General features: G+C 38.2%; 1 protein-coding gene across 1 annotated transcript in view; it reads right to left on the reverse strand.

Annotated features, from left to right (window-relative positions):
• The window catches only part of RSRC1 (arginine and serine rich coiled-coil 1), a 411,876-nt gene that overhangs the window by 161,475 nt on the left and 230,376 nt on the right, over positions 1–20,025 (reverse strand). Inside the window, exon 6 of the mRNA XM_023223365.2 lies at positions 14,030–14,081. Coding sequence (XP_023079133.1) covers positions 14,030–14,081 — 52 coding nt within the window. The remainder of the gene's footprint in view (positions 1–14,029; positions 14,082–20,025) is intronic.

Genomic DNA, 20,025 nt, shown 5'->3' on the forward strand with positions numbered 1-20,025 from the left:
TGAAATCCAAATTAATCATTTTTTGGTAAATTTATTTACATAATGTTCTTTTACTCTTATCCAATAAAACAGACCTATAATTTCTCCTTTAAGAATAGGTCGACTATCAGTATGGCTATTTTAATGGCTTAAATTTAAAGATATTAAAGGGGAATTAATTCTAAACAAGTCATTACATAATTTTACAATAGATAAATTAGTTACAATGATTTTAAAACCACTGAAGAAGACCGATACATCTAATATATAAACAAGCATCCAAATGTCATACACTTGTCAGTCTTTCAATAACGAAGTCAGGGAAAACAAATTCACAGACACCCAAGTGAATTGGCAACTGTAAGTGACAGAAGCCCTTCTAAATCCTCTGTTTACACTGGGGATTAGTGGAGTAGATTTTGAGTTGCACATTGAACAGTCCATGGTCAAGGGAACCTGCTCCCTGTCAGCCCGCGGGGCATAAGGACAAAGCATGGTCCTGGTAGGAAGTGACCCATAAACGTATTCCTACCCAGGATTTATACAAAGCCAGTCTGCCTCACAGAAACTCCATATGACCATTAACTGGCCTGCAAGGCCTGCCAGGAGGCCTAATTACAGGTCTACAGAGCCCAATAACAAAAGCTGAAGGGCTTTAGCCTAGGGATGATCTGCTTTATACTGACTTGAGAGAGTCCATATAGAGGACCCAAAAGAAAGAGGTTTAGCTTTAAAATTCTCCCCAGAGATCCAGCATTGTACTCGAGTCTAGAAAGCTCACAAGCAACATACTTCATCTGGGCTTAAACATATCACCCTCTCAAAATTAACATTCAACTACTGTCTGCTTAACATCTGCTCAAACATGGCAAGTTGCTGTGATATTGTCAGAATCTAGCTGATACCTTTTTTTTTCCTACTAAACATCATTAGGGTAAATAACAGCCACTCAAATATAAATATGTAACTGATGTTAAAACAAACAACTTATACTTTCTAAGTAAAGTAATTTACTTAGAGATTCTCTTTAGGACACACCAATTTTATCTTTTTGGATTAACAAAAAGCTAAAAGCCACATTCATTGTTGGAAACTGGAAGATAAATTAACATTAGTAAATTGATTTGTATCAAAGCTATTAAATTTGACATCAAATTTTGAAGTTTCCATAAACCATACTTGATTGAAAAAAAAAAAAAAAGCTATAACTAATGTCCAAGTCAACTAAACTATTTAAGGCTTTATTCATTTGTTTTGTTTTAAAAGTACTATTCTTGAAAAAGAGGTACTCCTCCCCAACTAATTTTATGAGGCCAGCATCATCCTGATACCAGAATGTGGCACAGATACAACAAAAAAGAAAATTTCAGACCATATTGAATATTCCTTGATGAACATCAATGCAAAAATCCTCAATAAAATACTGGGAAACCAAAGCCAGCAGCACATCAAAAAGCTTATCCACCACGATCAAGTCAGCTTCATCCCTGGGATGCAAGGCTGGTTCAATATACTCAAATCAATAAACGTAATCCATCACATAAACAGAACCAATGACAAAAACCAAATGATTATCTGAATAGATGCAGAAAAGGTCTTCGATACAATTCAACACCCCTTCATGCAAAAAAAATTCTCAATAAACTAGGTGTTGACGGAATGTATCTCAAAATAATAAGAGCTGTTTATGACAAACCCACGGCCAATATCATACTGAATGGGCAAAAGCTGGAAGCATTCCCTTTGAAAACTGGCATGAGACAAGGATGCCCTCTCTCACCACTCCTATTCCACAAAGTATTAGAAGGTCTGGCCAGGGCAATCACACAAGAGAAAGAAATAAAGGGTATTCAAATAGGAAGAGAGGAACTCAAATTGTTGCTGTTTGCAGATGACATGATTGTATATATAGAAAATCCTGTCATCTCAGCCCAAAATCTCCTTAAGCTGATAAACAACTTCAGCAACGTCTCGGAACACAAAATCAATATGCAAAAATAACAAGCATTCCTATACACGAATAACAGACAGAGAGCCAAATCATGAGTGAACTCCCATTCACAAATGCTACAAAGAGAATAAAATACCTAGGAATCCAACTTACAAGGGATATGAAGGACCTCCCTCTTCAACAACTACTAAGCACTGCTCAAGGAAATAGGAGAGGACACAAACCAATGGGAAAAAAATTCCATGCTCATGCATAGGAAGAATCAATATCGTGAAAATGGCCATACTGCCCAAAGTAATTTATAGATTCAATGCTAACCCCATTAAGCTACCACTGACTTTCTTCACAGAATTAGAAAAAAACTACTTTAAATTTCCTATGGAACCAAAAAAAAAGAGCCCATATAGCCAAGACAATCCTAAGCAAAAAGAACAAAGCTGGAGGTATCACACTACCTGACTTCAAACTGTACTACAAGGCCATAGTAACCAAAACAGCATGGTACTGGTACCAAAACAGATATATCAACCAATGGAACAGAAGAGAGAAGACAGAAATAATGTCACCCATCTACAACCATCCGATCTTTGACAAACCTGACAAAAACAAGCAGTGGGGAAAGGTTTCCCTATTTAATAAATGGTGTTGGGAAAACTGGCTAGCCATATGCAGAAAACTGAAACTGGACTCCTTCCTTACACCTTATACAAAAATTAACTCAAGATGGATTAAAGACTTAAACGTAAGACCTACAACCATAAAAACCCTAGAAGAAAACCTAGGCAATACCATTCAGGACATAGGCATGGGCAAAGACTTCATGACTAAAACACCAAAAGTAATGGCAACAAAAGCTGAAATAGACAAATGGGATCTAATTAAACTAAAGAGCTTCTGCACAGCTAAAGAAACTACCATCAGAGTGAACAGGCAACCTACAGAATGGGAGAAAATTTTTGCAATCTACCCATCTGACAAAGGGTAATATCCAGAATCTACAAGGAACTTAAAACAAATTCACAAGAAAAAAACAAACAACCCCATTAAAAAGTGGGCAAAGGATATGAACAGACATTTCTCAAAAGAAGACATTTATGTGGCCAACAAACACACAGAAAAAAGCTCATCATCACTGGTTATTAGAGAAATGCAAATCAAGACCACAATGAGATATCTTCTCATGCCAGTCAGAATGGCGATCATCCAAAAGTAAGGAAACTACAGATGCTGGAGAGGATGTGGAGAAATAGGAACATTTATACAATGTTGGTGGGAGTGTAAATTAATTCAACCATTGTGGATGATAGTGTGGCGATTCCTTAAGGATCTAGAACCAGAAATACCATTTGACCCAGCAATCCCATTACTGGGTATATACCCAAAGGATTATAAATCATTCTACTATAAAGACACATGCACACATGTATTTATTGCAGCACTGTTCACAATAGCAAAGACTTGGAACCAACCAAAATGCCCATCAGTGATAGACTGGATAAAGAAAATGTGGCACATATACACCATAGAATACTATGTAGGCATAAAAAAGGATGAGTTCATATCCTTTGCAGGGACATGGATGAAGCTCGAAACCATCATTCTCAGCAAACTAACACAGGAACAGAAAACCAAACACCACATGTTCTCACTCATAAGTGGGAGCTGAACAATGAGAACACATGGACACAAGGAGGGGAACATCACACATCAGGGCCTGTTGTGGGGTAGTGGGGCTGGGGGAGGGACAGCATTAGGAGAAATACCTAATGTAGGTGACAGGTTGATGGGTACAGCAAACCACCATGGCACGTGTGTTCCTTTGTAACAAACATGCATGTTTGGAACATGTATCCCAGAACTTAAAGTATAATTAAAAAAAAAAAATGAAATAAAAGCACTATTTTTAATTCCTGATAGTGTCTTTTAACTGCATAAGCATACTGGTATGAGGAGGACATGTAGCTCAACTTCTTTAATTATCTCATAAAGTCACTTTGGTAATGACATAAAAAACTACTCCTACTAGTTAACATTTATAGAATTCTCAGTTATGTGCTAGGTGCTAAAGACTTTATTAATTTCTTTACAGATCTCTATAAGGTACACATTATTATAATTCCCATTCCCAATGTCTCTATAGACTTTATTAATTTATAAATCTCTATAAGGTACATATTATTATTATTCCCATTCTGTTAATAAAAAAGTGAAGCTCAGCAGGTTTTAACAATTTTCCTATGGTTTCATCAGTAAACATGGGAGCTAGGAATGGCACCCAAGCCACCTGACTTGAGGACTTCACCACCATACAATATTGTCTTTCATACTTACTGCTAACATTAACTGAATACTTACTATGTATCAGGTACTGCTATAAGTGTTTTACAAATATTAACTCATTTAAATCCATAACAATAACCCATTAGTTATGTACTATTAGTATCTCTGTTTTACAGATGAGGAAACTACAGGACAGTAAATAAAAACTGATCTGCTCAAGCTCACAGTTTGTTAGTGAAACAATATAAATCTGGACTACCAAAACACAATCAAGCATAAGCCAATGTAGGGAAAAAAAGAAATCTGTAAACTATTTATATGAAATAAAAATTAACATTTCACTCTCTTGCTCTTTTTTTTTTTTGGGGGGGGGGGGTTGCCCTGAAAGGCTCTCTCAAAATAAATCAAGCCTATTTCTCAGAGCCATAGTGAGTGGTCAGAAACCGACAGACAAAACCTCTTTCAGCTTTAAATCAGGGTAGCTTTCTATGCTCCTCAGAAACAGTACAATATTATCAAGGCAATCTCATTTGTAATTCTTTGAATTACACATATTTAACACTACAATGGACTTTAGAGAAGTGTTGGGACTTCTAAGGATCACATGGCTATGAAGAGAAAGGGTCAGGACTTGGTTCCCAGGTATTTAATGGGCAACTAAGAGAATAAAATCTCAGTTTAACAGGCTGCAGAAAAATTGGGATGGGGTGAGGCACTTACAGCGTATTACTCAGCAAAGCTTATCACCTGGATATAGTATGTGTAACTGATCTGTGTTTTGATAATACTTAACCAGTTTCTCTCCTAGGAAGGGTCCCTGAAATTCATGTACACAGTTAGGTGTTAGAAAAAAAATCATAAAACATTATTTTAGATTTTTTAAAGTAATAAATTTAGCTACTATAAAGACTCTACATAGTTAAGGAAAATAACTTATTGTTCCTAAAAGATGCTTTACCCCCTTTGTGGTATCAATAAGAAAACTTACTTTAGAATCAAAGGCTTACTTGAGGTTAAAAATTATTTTATTGTAAGATAATTGTAGAATGAAGTTTTATAGAATAAGGTTATGCATTTTGTAATATTATCTTTTGCTTTCTTTCTGCCTAACATAACTCAGGTATTTAACTTATGAACCAGAAGTAGCTCGAGGGCTGGGCGCGGGGGCTTACACCTGTAATCTCACCACTTTGGGAGGCCAAAGTGGGCAGATCACTTGAGGTCAGGAGTTCGAGACCAGCCTGGCCAACATGGTGAAACCCTGTCTTCACCAAAAATACAAAAAATTAGCTGGGTGTGGTGGCACGCACCTGTGATCCCAGCTACTTGGGAAGCTGAGGCAGGAGAATCTCTTGAACCTGGAAGACAGAGGATGCGGTGATCTGAGCTTGTGCCACTGTACTCCAGCCTGGGTGACAGAGCAAGACTATGTCCAACAAAAAAAAAAAAAAAAAAGAAGAAGTAGCTGGAGAGTCAGAAATCACTGGAGTTAAGTCCTGATTCTATCACTTATTAGCTCTGTAATTTTTTACAAGTCACTTAAGCTTTCAGAATATTTGTAAACTGGACTTAACTCTCCATGAAGTGATATGAATCAAAAGATAAAGATTTATTAAAGTGTTTTGAAAACTATAAGGTACAATACAAAAAGTTGTAGATACTATGCAGAAAATGAAATACTGCTATGCAGAGATTTTATAAGTTGTTTTACCACATATGCACAAAAAGAAATTTCTATCTTTTCTTGTAACATTAGAAATATAATTTTAAAGTGTATGTGTCAATTCTATCAAAAGTAAAGTATTGAGGAGGCTTCAAAGAAAACTGTGTTACAGGTATTGTCTTCTCATACTGATAGAAAATATCTTTTGGAAAAATCTCTCTTCCAAATTCTTTAGACCCATGAACACATTTGGGATAAGATGATAATACGTTTTTGCAGAAAATCCAGATAATGTTTGGAATTGGGTTATCAAGACAAAGAAAAGCAAGAGCAAAAGTGATGGAGACAAAGGAGACCTTACCTAAACTTCCTATTTTCCCTCCATCCCCTGTGAAATAATCATGTTATACTGTCTTTTCTGTCAAGCACTGTCTTACAGTTTAAGTGTAAAAAGCCAGGTTATGTCATGTATCTTCTGCTTTTGAAGCTAGGTAACATCTTAGTATATTTATTATAAAATCCATCAAACAGCGGTCACAATGAGCACACCAACATCTAAAGGTTTTTCAGACAGCTAGATCCTCTGTTTCTCTACAATGACTTGCTTACAAAAGATTAACAGCTAAAATTTTTTTCTGATGTAGTACTACTATAGGTATTGTTAAAACTGCTGGGAAAGATGTAGAAGTTTTAAATATAGTTTCTATTTATTTTTGAGACAGGATCTCACTCTGTCACCCATACTGGAGTGCAGTGGCTCAGTCACAGCTCACGGAACCCTTGACTTCCTGGGCACAACCAACTGTCCCACCTCAGCCTCCCAAGAGGCTAGGACCAGAAGCATGTGCCACTATGCCTGGCTAATTTTTGTACTTTTTGTAGAGACAGGGTTTTACCATGTTTGCCTAGGCTGGTCTTGAACTCCTGAGCTCAAGTGATCCTCCCCTCTTGGCCTCCTACAGTGCTGGGATTACAGGAGTGAGCCACCATGTCTGGCTAAATATATAGTTCCTGACATTTGGAAGTTTATTTCATTGGAAAAATAAGTATAACATTCATGAAACAACTAAATATTAATATCAGCAGTGTATGAATAAATATCAATATAAATGGTGTGCAAAGACAGGACTAAAAGAATTCAAAGGAGGAGAGAAAGATTAGGTACTGGAATGGTCAGGGAAATAATGTGGAAATCTTGTTTTAGAAGAGTCTTGAAGTGTTTGGAGAGGGGGAAAAGGAAGAAACAAGGCATTTATAGAAGAGAAAAACAATGTGCAAAGCTTCCCAGGTAGAAAAGAATACGGAAAACTTGAAGACCAATGAAAAAAGCACAGTAACGAATTCTAGAAGATAAAGTTAGAAAAGGTTGTGGATCCACTGTACAGAACTTTAGAACCTTAAGCATAGAAACGTAAAACTGATTTTGTAAGCAAGTGAGAACCACTGAGTAATTTTGAGCAAAGGGGTGGCATTAACATATGGTACACAATGATGGCAGCAGTGGGCTGTCCACAGTTGGGGAGGCATGGGTGGGGGCGGCAAAAGTGGCTACGGGAGCAGCAATAGCGGTAGTGGGTCCCCTGTGCCCCGTGTCCCCAAGGCAGCTGGCTGTGCCGCCTCCACCCTCCTATGGCTGGTTGAGACCTGTCCCAACGCCCAGAGCCTCTGTGGTTCTGGACCCTGGCACCATGTCGCTGCTCTTGCCCACTGCTACTGCAGGGAGGGAGGGTGCAGGGAGGGAGCAGAAGCTGGGGGCTGTGCTTTGGGGGCCAGCAGGGCCCACTTTGAAGACCTGGCCAGCAGCATGGCTGCCCTGCTGAGGGCACTGGGTTCCTGCACCTTGGGAGGACGCTCTGCCAAGGGCTGCCTGGGGCCATGTCCCCAGGGTCTGTCTGCCCCACATTTGGGTGACTGCCAGGCCTGACATTCCCAACAGCCAGGCACACTCCAGGAGGCACCCTAGGCCCCCTCTAACCACCACCTTAATCAAGAAGAGCTGCCAGATGGGTGAGGAGGAGCTCTGGGCCATCCCAGAGAGCCGGGGCCACAGTGGGAGCTTGCAGAGACATCTCTCCTGCCCCAGTCACCAGCCTGGGCCCAGTGAGGACCTGGAACCCCCACCCCAGGCTGTGAGTGACACAGCTGGGGCTGCATGATCCATGGAGCTGACAGAGGCCAGGAACAGGCAGCAGCCCTGCCCTCCTGAGCACAGCTGTAGCCCCCAAGTTGAGGCTGTGGACCCAGGTCTCTGCACTCTTAGCTCAGGAAGGCCTCCGCCTTGCCCTTGCAGGCTTGAGGGTGCCTGCTCCTGCTGCCTGGCCTCTCTCCGCTCCTGGCACCTGCTCCAATCTCGGGGCAAGGCTGGGGCCAGGCCCAGGTGCTGTCACAGCCTGGCCAGGTGTGTGCATGCTGCATGCATGGGGCAGCATGGACACACCAGCCCTTTGCTGCCTTGGCCCCCTCCAGACTTTGGGCACTGACAAGCACAAGTTACAGGTGAAGCTGAAGGCGGAGGGTTGAGGGTGGCTGGGCACTGGCCTGCAGATGTCCTTTATTGCAAGCAGCCTGGGTGTCATGGATGGTGGCAGGAGGCAGAAGGTCTCCTGGGCAGAAGGGGACAGGTGAGGCTCTACCTTCAATCCAGAGAGGGCCTGAAGGCTGGCAGCTGGGCTGCCAGTCCTATGGACTGTAGTGGGGACTTCTGATGCCTTTTCTGGGCCTGCCCATGGACCAATCAGTGTGCACTTCCTCCCCATCTAAGGCCCATAAAAGCCCTGGGCTCAGCCAGAGCAGAAAAGAGGATAGAGAGAGGATGGGAGGACCAGTTGCAGGGAGAGGCTACCTTCTCTGCTGAGCACCGCAGAGACAAGGGGAGGACCTGCCTACAGAGAGGAGCCACCCACTCTAGGGCTTCCTCTTTGCTGAGAGCTGCAGACATGATGGGATGACCTGCCTGCAGAGAGGAGACATCCACTTGAGGGCCTTCTCTCTGCAGAGAGCTGCAGACCATGGGATGACCAGTAGCAGAGAGGAGCTACCCTCTCTGCTGGGAACTGAACACTTGCTGGGACAACCTGCCTAGCAGAGAGGAGCTACTCTCTGTCAGGAGCTGAACACTCATTAGGACACTCTGGCTGTGGAAAGAACTACCCTTTGTGGGTCCCCTCTGAGCTGTTCTATTGCTCAACAAAGCTCGTCTTCATCTTGCTCACCCCCCACTTGTCTGTGCACCTAATTCTTCCTGGTTTCAGGACAAGAACTCGGGACCCAATGAATAGAGAGGCTAAAAGAGCTATAACACAAACAGGACTGAGACATGCTCCTTGCTCACCATGTTGCAGGCAAAGAGAAGGAGAGAAAAACTGTGGTGCTTTGGGGAGCTCAGACCCAGAAGCTCCTAGAACCAGGACTGTGGCTCCCTCCTTGGGACCCTGCAGTTCCCAGGATCTTCAAGCTTCCGGGTGCCACCGTGTTCCTGGGTGCCAGTTGTGGAAGCTGCTTGTAGTGTGCCTGGTCCAGCCGTAGCCTCTCAGAGAGCGGGTGCCCGTGCTGCTACCTGCTCTGTTGCAGCAGCCACACAGAGTTTTCCGGCCAGAAAAGCAACAACCCAAAGATCCGATAACACCAAAGAATCATCTGGCAGTGGTGTCCACAAAAATCAAGATGAAATACACATTTTCTGGTGGCAACCACTTTTCAGGCTCTCGGCTAGGTATTTCACATGTTATTATTTTCATAACAGCCCTACATGGTAGTTATTATCTTTCCCACTTACAGATACAGAAATTATGGGAAAGAGAAGCCCTCAAATATAAATACTTTCGAATAGGTAATTTCAATGTGTGATATGGTGTAGCTGAGGCAATAGGGGGAACTGTTTTATACACTGCTATTGGTGGGAAAGTAAAATGGTTCAGCTGCTGTGGAAAATGTTTTGTGGTTTCTTAGAAAATTAAACACAGAATTATCAAATGACCCCACTATCACCCTCCTAGGTATATACCTAAAAAACCTCCAAACAGGTACTCAAAACAAGTACATATATACACATATTCAAATGTACTCACAATAGAACAAAGGTAGAAAAAACCCAAATTTCCATCAATGGATAAACAAGTTGTGTGTGTGTGTGTGTATAAATATTATTTAGCAATAAAAAAGTATGAAGTACTGACATATTATGTGTCTGTATCTTCAAAACATACTAAATGAAGGAAGCCAGACACACAGGGTCACATACTGTAGGATTCCATTTATATGAAATATCCAGAATAGACAAATAGAGACAGAGGGAGAAAGGTGGTTGTCAAGGGCTTGGGGGAAAGGAACGTGGGGAGAAACTGTTAGTAGGTAAGGGGTTTCACTCTGGAGTGATGGCATTGTTTAGAACCAGATAGAGTTGATGGTTGTACAACACTGTGAATGTACTAAATGCCACTGAATTGTTCACTTTAAGCAATTATAATTAATTTTATGTTATGTAAATTTCACCTCAATGAACTGGAAAAAAACACACATCTGTCGTATTTGATTTAAAAAACCCTCTGTTTTGGCTAAACAATAAACATTAAATTGCTCAAAGTTACAGAGCAAGTGGTGATGGCAGGCTTAGGATCTTTCCACTATTCATTAGCGTCTCTCTAGAGAAGTAATAGAATTGAAGCAGGAAGCCAATTAGGAGGTAATGGAATAAGCCGTGAGTGATATGTTTGGCATCTAGACTAAGGAGATGGCAGTGGGAGAGACAATAAAGGGATAAATACAAAACATTTTTCAAAATCAGAATCATTAAGTCTAGGTGAATTATTGCCTATAAAAGAGTCAAAGATAAAATGTTCAAGGTTTTGAACCAAAGTACAAATATGCAATAGTTTAGTACATATAAAGTATGATCCTAACCCAAATACAATAAAATCTCAGACTCAAATTTGTTTGATATAATAATCGTAACACACTATAGTTACATTTTGTTTAATCTTATTTTAGTCTTTCATATGGACTTTCAGAGTCACATCACTAAAAATCATGGCTAAATATTCGAAAGAGATTTTAATTCCAAACCAGTAACATTATTAACATTTACTAATATAATCAATTACAATGCAATAGTTAAACATAAAACTTTCTTCTGGGACTCAGAGCTAGAATAAACAACTAAGTCTAATCAGAAGGATATCTACATATGAACCTTATATATCAAGTTATGCTGCTTGTAAGGCTAAAATTAATCCTGCCTCAAGAATCTAGCATAAGGCCTGAAGTCTTTGCCCATGCCCACTTTTAAGGACCCCAAATCAAGGTCTTTTTCCTAGGAACCTCAGTGAACTCCAATGTGACAATGGCTACTACTAGACTTCCCTATCCATTTATCTCAACCTTGAGACTAGGCTGGACTGCAAAACTTACCAGACAGGTCTCAAGTTCTTCTTATTTATTTGCTTATTTTTAACAATATAATGAACACCTTAAAATTCATCACCAAAAAGAGAACTAGAACCTTGACAGTAAGTTGCTTATCCATCTACTTGCCCTCTACTATGTCACAAGTTCTCATTAAAAATAAAACGATTATTTTTCAAAAAGGTGTAATATGTTATATCACATTATACAGCAATATATTCACAGAACTGGTATCAAAAAACAATTCTAGTGAAACGATTACTTAACCAGTGGCAATGAAAAGCAGCACAAAGCTTTATAAAACAATTCAGCAAAAATATACAAAAAGCCATTCTATTAAATTGATGCAAAAGTAACTGAGGTTTAGCCAAAACCGCAATTACTTTTGGACCAGCCTAAAATGTTAATACCCTCTGACCTCACAAACTCATTTCTATAGTAACAAATCTCCCCCAGAATAAAATAAAATATGACTAACACAATGTATAAGAGGATGTTCATTACAGTGTTACTGGTAAGAGAGAAAAGATGAACAACATAAATATTCAATAAAAAAGAGTGACTTAAAAAATTAAACATTTAGCTAAGGTCTGTCTTTTGCTTATCTAGGCCTAGGCCAAAATAAATTTTTTAACTTGAAAATTGTCATAATTTTGGACGTTTCTCAAATTCACAGAATCTAGCTCTTTATCCTTAGGTACAATTTAGAACATTAAAGTTAAATGTGAGGGATGACAATTCAGATGGATATAAGCAAGTTATACACTGTGAGGTCTGGAGTATCACATCTATTTTCTAGTGTACTTCAAAATCATGCTAAATATTTTTTTAAACTGAATAAAACTATGAAATAAAATTATTTAAAATTGCATTTGTGGAAACAAATGTTTTCTGTGCTAGGCAACATAAATATTTTCCTTCAAAGCAAGGGTTTACTCACTTATGAGCTGGAATACTCAATTATGAGCTGGAAATATTTTTTCAAAGCAAAATGCCATGCATATTATGTAAATGATAAAGAATCAAATTAATTAGACATCCTACAGTATACTTCATTTGAGTGAAAATATTTTTGAAAATTAACAAAATTTTAGTAAGTAATGTTTCCTAAAGATAAAACAAGTAAGATAGAAATATAAACTATAAATTATTTTTAGAGTAATAAGGAGGAGTACAGAGACACTTCATCAAAACTAAAACATTTGTCAATCTTTCTACCTACATGGTAAGTTACTTCTATTAGTAATTCAGGAAGCTAGTATATCATTCACACTGGACTTCCCAATCTTTAGACTGTGTATACTTTAAATGAGAACACAAAGAGCTAATGCAAGAGATCCTTGAATCAATATGCACATATGTATTTTCTTGATCAATGAATCCTAAAAACATAATTACTATCATTTGGTGGTCTGAAATTAACTTTTGATGTTAAAATGGAGTTCTCATTTTTCCAGCTGGAAATTATGGGCTCTGTATAGTAAAAAATTTTAAGAAATATATACAGTAGTCCCCCATTATATGCAGCTGCAGTTTCATTTTCTGTGGTTTCAGTTACCTGCCGTCAACTGTGGTCCAAAAATAGGTGATTATAGTACAAGATATTTTGAGACAAAGAGAAAGAAACCACATTTATATTTATTAAAGTATATTATTATAACTGTTCCATTTTATTATCATTATTGATCTCTTACCTAATTTATAAATTAAACTTTATCATAGGTATGTATGTATAGGAAAAAATACAGCATGTGTATATGTATGTGTGTATCTAGATACAGATATAAATTAGATATGACAGATAAGTATAGATACAGATACAGGGTTTTGTACTACCCACGGTTTGAGATATCAACTGGACACTTGGAAGATATCCACCATGTATAAGAGAGGACTACTGCACTACTCATTACAACTTATTGTTGAATAAGTTATATACATTTTTGAAGAGCACATTAAGATTCAAAGTAAAATATCAGTACTCAGAAAATACAGATCTTATATGTTTTTAAAAAGTAAAGTATTTAATGTCTATATGCAAGCGAACATGATATCTACAATCAAAGTCAAAGCATTATTTGACTTTGAGAAATAACATATTCAGCACTTGAAGAGTACATGGTATCCAGAACATACAGTCCCGTGAGTTAGTCCAATGTAATTGGGGAAATCACTAAATGACACTGATCTCATTTTCTTTAGAATAATGACAATCTCAACCTAAACTTTACACCTTATTTAAAAAATTAAAATGGAAGAATTAGTCTCAAATGTAACGTGCAAAACCATAAAATATAAAGTTATATTTTATATAAATAAAAGCCATAAAATATAAAGTTTTATGGTTTTACACATTACATTTAAGACTCCTCCATTTTAATTTTTCTTTCAAAAGAAAGAAAATGTAAGAAAAAAATCATAATCTGGGATTAGTCTAAGAATTTTTAAACATGTCAGCAAAATCATAGTACATAAAAGACAAATTAATCAACTGGGCTTCGTCAAAATAAAAAACTAAAACTGAAGCCAATTTTATAAATGAAAAGGTAAAGAACGACCTATTAGCAATACACTTAGCATTATACTGTAGCAATAAATATTTCAGATAATATATGGCCATATATATAATATAGATCTGATAAATTTGTGAGGACATATAAAAATAGTTTTCTTTTTGACTCACTTCTAAGCATGCTACCAGCCTAGGGTTTACCTGTCACTTCTTCATTTAATAAAAGTTAATTATCAACACTTACCAGCAGCTTCAAGAACCAGCTGTAGTCTGGCTTTGGCCTGTTCAGCTGGTGGCTAAAAAAGAAGAAGAAAAAAAAAAATCAACCATACAAGACATTTACAGGTCAGTTTTAATAGATGTAGTTTTAAATGAATGCATTTGTTTGCAAATATTAGGAAATTTAAAGAGCTTTAACATAATTTGTATTAAAATCCATCACATCTTGCATTTGTCTATATGATGCAAGAATGATAAGCTGCTTTCATTTTTTTTTCCTGGAAAAAGTTTTGCTTACTATCCAACATTGTACCAATTGCAATAACATGATTAACTGAAATTTAATAACAAGACAAAGCACACACATTTAAGAACATATTCTTACATTGTGTTATTTCTTTGCACATAGAAACAGGCAAGCAATATATGAGAATTTAAACAGCAACCTTTAAGTTCAATATTTCAGGCAAGTCAGACTCTAAAACCAATTTTTAGCTTTCCTAACTGGAATTTAAATGAACAACTGTGATGAAGATAGGATACAATTTGGCTTATATGCTTCCAGCTCCTATGAACTCTCCTAAAATTGTTTTTTTCAGTGAACCTTGATTCAATACAGTTGATAACAATGAAACTAAACTAATTTCCAGTCGGGCTCAGTGGCTGACACCTGTAATCCCAGCACTTTGGGAGGCCGAGGCGGGTGGATCACAAGGTCAAGAGATCGAGACCATCCTGGCCAACATGGTGAAACCCTGTCTCTGTGAAAAATACAAAAATTAGCTGGGCATGGTGGCAGGCACCTAAAGTCCCAGCTACTTGGGAGGCTGGGGCAGGAGAATTGCTTGAACCCGGGAGGTTGCAGTGAGCCAAGATCACGCCGCTGCACTCCAGCCTGGCAATAGAGTGAGACTTCATTATTAAAAAAAGAAAGAAAAGAAAAAGAAACTAAACTAATTTCCTACCAGTGACTGCACTCTGAGATTTTCGGATAACATATTAAACAACAAATTATGTCATGAATTATGTCAAGACTATGACTTTTTAACTAAAGACCTGTTAAAAAAAAACAGTTGTCCATACTTGAGACTTCAATCCTTATATTTATAAAGTTGTCTGCAATAAACAAAATAACCCCATTTTTATATATGCATATCACTTCAAAATTAATAATTTATGTGATACACTAGAATATTTTGCTATTTGCAAAAAGAAACCCAGCTTGCATAAAATAAATAACTGGATATAGAAAGACGATGTTGTGCTCAGAAAAGTTTAAGAATTTGAATGGTCCTTCTGAAAAACCTACAGGAAACAAGATTGAAGAGTGGTAGATGAGACAAGTGAGGAGACTGGGAGAACCTTTTATATCACAGAAAAGGGATTAAGAGACTATAGACCTGGACCAGTGGCCTGGTTTCATAAATAAGTTTTACTGGGACATAGGCCATGCCATTTATTTACATAGTGCCTACTGGCTTTTGCGATCAACTCACCAATAGGAGTTCATTATTTGTAGCAGGAATCTTAGGACCAACAAAGTCTAAAGTACCTATCTGGACCTTAAAGAAAAAGTGTGCCAACCCCTGCCATGGAAGATGAAGAGACTTAGAAAAACTTTAAACAAAGGGGTGATGTGATCATATCTGCACTTTGATACATCACATTAGCAATATTTTTGAGGATGAATTGAAAGGAATGTGTCTAGAGGCAAGGAGCTCAGTTAGGTGGCAATTAATGAATTTTAGGTGAGAGGAGGGCCTGAGCTGAAACAATAGCAGAAAGGTCAAACAGGACAACACAGATCTGAGAAATATTTAATTGGTAAAACAAAAGGACTAATTGGTTATTACAGAAGGAGGAGATGACAAGCAATAAAGAATACTTTATGTTGTATGTTTAAGGGAAAATGTATGTAACCATGCTTTATAAAGTTATAAAGTATTGGAAATATGTGACATCAAATTAAAATATCAAAGCAAAATATCAGTAGAAGACTGTGATATCTACTGAATATAAAAGTCATAAACTAAAATGTCTACAAGTATCAAGCCATTAATGCACACATTTATGATGATAAATGGCAAATGACATTTGACATTACTATCAGAAAGCACAGGGAAGTATGGAGAACTCTGAAGCACATGCCCCAACTAAAAGAAGCAGCTGATACCCAGCACCAACTGATTGTGGTCACGCAGAAATGCAAGCCCACGGTTATGAAATATTTTACTTTTTCACAAGCATTTAAGTCACCATGAAAACCAGTACAGAATGTGGTAAATACAGTACTTTTATGGGCCAGATTCAAGCAGATCCTAAGCAACTGAAGAATTAGGAAGTATACACATCAGAGTGTCCTTGTAAGTAGTGTCTTTTGATAGAAAAATCCTACACATATTACTGGTTAAGATATTTCATGAGCAAGATTTTTTTTTTTTACCAATTAAGAAATATTTAAGACATAGAAAATATATACATAATCATGTATACCCAACATTCAATAAAATATTAATAGCAATACTGCCAAAGTCTTCTACCCCATGAAATCTCCCTCCCTGGAAGATTTCTTCAACTCCATATCTATAACCATTATCTTGAAGATATAGTCACTACCATTCCTAAGGAAAGCTTCTTTTTTCTTTTTTGTAAGAGATACGGTCTCCCTCTGTTGCCTAGGCTAACATGCAGTAGTGTGATCATGGCTCACTGCAGTGTTGAACTCCTGGGCCCAAGTAATCTTCCTGCCTCAGTTCCCTGAGTAGCTAGGACTACAGGTGTGCACCACCACACCCAGCTCCTTTTTCTGTTGTTTCATAGAGTTGGTGTCTCACCATGTTGCCCAGGCTGGTCTCAAACTCCTGGCCTCAAGCAATCCTCCCACCTTGGCCTCCCAAAGAGCTGGGACTACAGATGTGAGCCACTGTGCCCAGCTAGGAAAGTCTTGATGGCTAATGTTTATAATAAATATACCCGTTAAGACATATTTATTTTTCACTAATAATTCCAACAATTTATAATACAGGATTCATATTTCAAAGACAAAGAAAACCAGGAAATAACAGCAGTTTAGTAACTTGCCTCTACTTGCAAATGATGAACTAAAACTAAGACTCTGACTCCAAATCTCAGGATCATTCTAACTAAACCACTAGGATACTCAGGAAATAAAATCAATTAACGCACATAGATACAAATGCATATAGAGTTTTGATTCCGTTTTAAAAAACAAAACTGTCCAAAATAACATACTTGACCCAGTAAATGAAATTTGATTGTATGGCCAGGCACGGTGGCTCAAGCCTGTAATCCCAGCACTTTGGGAGGCCGAGACAGGCGGATGACGAGGTCAGGAGATCGAGACCATCCTGGCTAACACAGTGAAACCATGTCTCTACTAAAAATACAAAAAAAAAAAAAAAAAAACTAGCCCGGCGAGGTGGTGGGCGCCTGTAGTCCCAGCTACTCGGGAGGTTGAGGCAGGAGAATGGCGGGAACCCGGGAGGCAGAGCTTGCAGTGAGCTGAGATCCAGCCACTGCACCCCAGCCTGGGCGACAGAGCAAGACTTAGTGAAGGAGAAATAAAATTCTTTACAGATAAGCAAATGCTTAGAGATTTTGTCACCACCAGGCCTGCCTTACAAGAGACCCTGAAGGAAGCTCTAAACATGGAAAGGAACAACCAGTACCAGCTATTGCAAAAATATGCCAAAATGTAAAGACCATCGAGGCTAGGAAGAAACTGCATCAACTAATGAGCAAAATAACCAGTTAATATCATAATGGCAGGATCAAGTTCACACATAACAATATTAACCTTAAATGTAAATGGACTAAATGCTCCAATTAAAAGACACAGACTGGCAAACTCGATAAAGAGTCAAGACCCATCAGTCTGCTGTATTCAGGAGACCCATCTCACATGCAGAGACATACATAGGCTCAAAATAAAGGGATGGAGGAAGATCTACCAAGCAAATGGAGAACAAAAAAAAGCAGGGGTTGCAATCCTAGTCTCTGATAAAACAGACTTTAACCCAAAGATCAAAAGAGACAAAGAAGGCCATTACATAATGGTAAAGGGATCAATTCAACAGGAAGAGCTAACTATCCTAAATATATATGCACCCAATACAGGAGCACCCAGATTCATAAAGCAAGTCATTAGAGACTTACAAAGAGACTTAGACTCCCATACAATAATAATGGGAGACTTCAACACTCCACTGTCAACATTAGACAGATCAACGAGACAGAAAGTTAACAAGGATATCCAGGAATTGAACTCATCTCTGCACCAAGCGGACCTAATAGACATCTATAGAACTCTCCACCCCAGGTCAACAGAATATACATTCTTCTCAGCACCACATCACACTTATTCCAAAATTGACCACATAATTGGAAGTAAAGCACTCCTCAGCAAATGTAAAAGAACAGAAATTATAACAAACTGTCTCTCAGACCACAGTGCAATCAAACTAGAACTCAGGACTAAGAAACAATCAAAACCGCTCAACTACATGGAAACTCAACAACCTGCTCCTGAATGACTACAGGGTACATAACAAAATGAAAGCAGAAATAAAGATGTTCTTTGAAACCAATGAGAACAAAGATACAACATACCAGAATCTCTGGGACACATTTAAAGCAGTGTGTAGAGGGAAATTTATAGCACTAAATGCCCACAAGAGAAAGCAGGAAAGATCTAAAATTGACACTCTAACATCACAATTAAAAGAACTAGAGAGGCAAGAGCAAACACATTCAAAAGCTAGCAGAAGGCAAGAAATAACTAAGATCAGAGCAGAACTGAAGGAGATAGAGACACAAAAAACCCTCCAAAAAATCAATGAATCCAGGAGTTGGTTTTTTGAAAAGATCAACAAAATTGACAGACCGCTAGCAAGATTAATAAAGAAGAAAAGAGAGAGGAATCAAATAGACACAATAAAAAATGATAAAGGGGATATCACCACCGACCCCACAGAAATACAAACTACCATCAGAGAATACTATAAACACCTCTACGCAAATCAACTAGAAAATCTAGAAGAAATGGATAATTTCCTGGACACGTACACTCTCCCAAGACTAAACCAGGAAGAAGTTGAATCCCTGAATAGACCAATAGCAGCCTCTGAAATTGAGGCAACAATTAATAGCCTACCCACCAAAAAAAGCCCAGGACCAGATGGATTCACAGCTGAATTCTACCAGAGGTACAAGGAGGAACTGGTACCATTCCTTCTGAAACTATTCCAATTAATAGAAAAAGAGGGAATCCTCCCTAACTCATTTTATGAGGCCAACATCATCCTGATACCAAAGCCTGGCAGAGACACAACAAAAAAAGAGAATTTTAGACCAATCTCCCTGATGAACATCGATGCAAAAATCCTCAATAAAATACTGGCAAACCGGATTCAGCAGCACATCAAAAAGCTTATCCACCATGATCAAGTGGGCTTCATCCCTGTGATGCAAGGCTGGTTCAACATTCGCAAATCAATAAAGGTAATCCAGCATATAAACAGAACCAAAGACAAGAACCACATGATTATCTCAATAGATGCAGAAAAGGCTTTTGACAAAATTCAACAGCCCTTCATGCTAAAAACCCTCAATAAATTCGGTATTGATGGAATGTACCTCAAAATAATAAGAGCTATTTATGACAAACCCAGAGCTAATATCATACTGAATGGGCAAAAACTGGAAAAGTTCCCTTTGAAAACTGGCACAAGACAGGGATGCCCTCTCTCACCACTCCTATTCAACATAGTGTTGGAAGTTCTGGCTAGGGCAATCAGGCAAGAGAAAGAAATCAAGGGTATTCAGTTAGGAAAAGAAGAAGTCAAATTGTCCCTGTTTACAGATGACATGATTGTATACTTAGAAAACCCCATCGTCTCAGCCCAAAACCTTCTTAAGCTGATAAGCAACTTCAGCAAAGTCTCAGGATACAAAATTAATGTGCAAAAATCACAAGCATTCTTATACACCAGTAACAGACAA

This window comes from Piliocolobus tephrosceles, chromosome 2 (assembly GCF_002776525.5).
Source record: "Piliocolobus tephrosceles isolate RC106 chromosome 2, ASM277652v3, whole genome shotgun sequence".
Lineage (NCBI taxonomy): Eukaryota > Metazoa > Chordata > Mammalia > Primates > Cercopithecidae > Piliocolobus > Piliocolobus tephrosceles.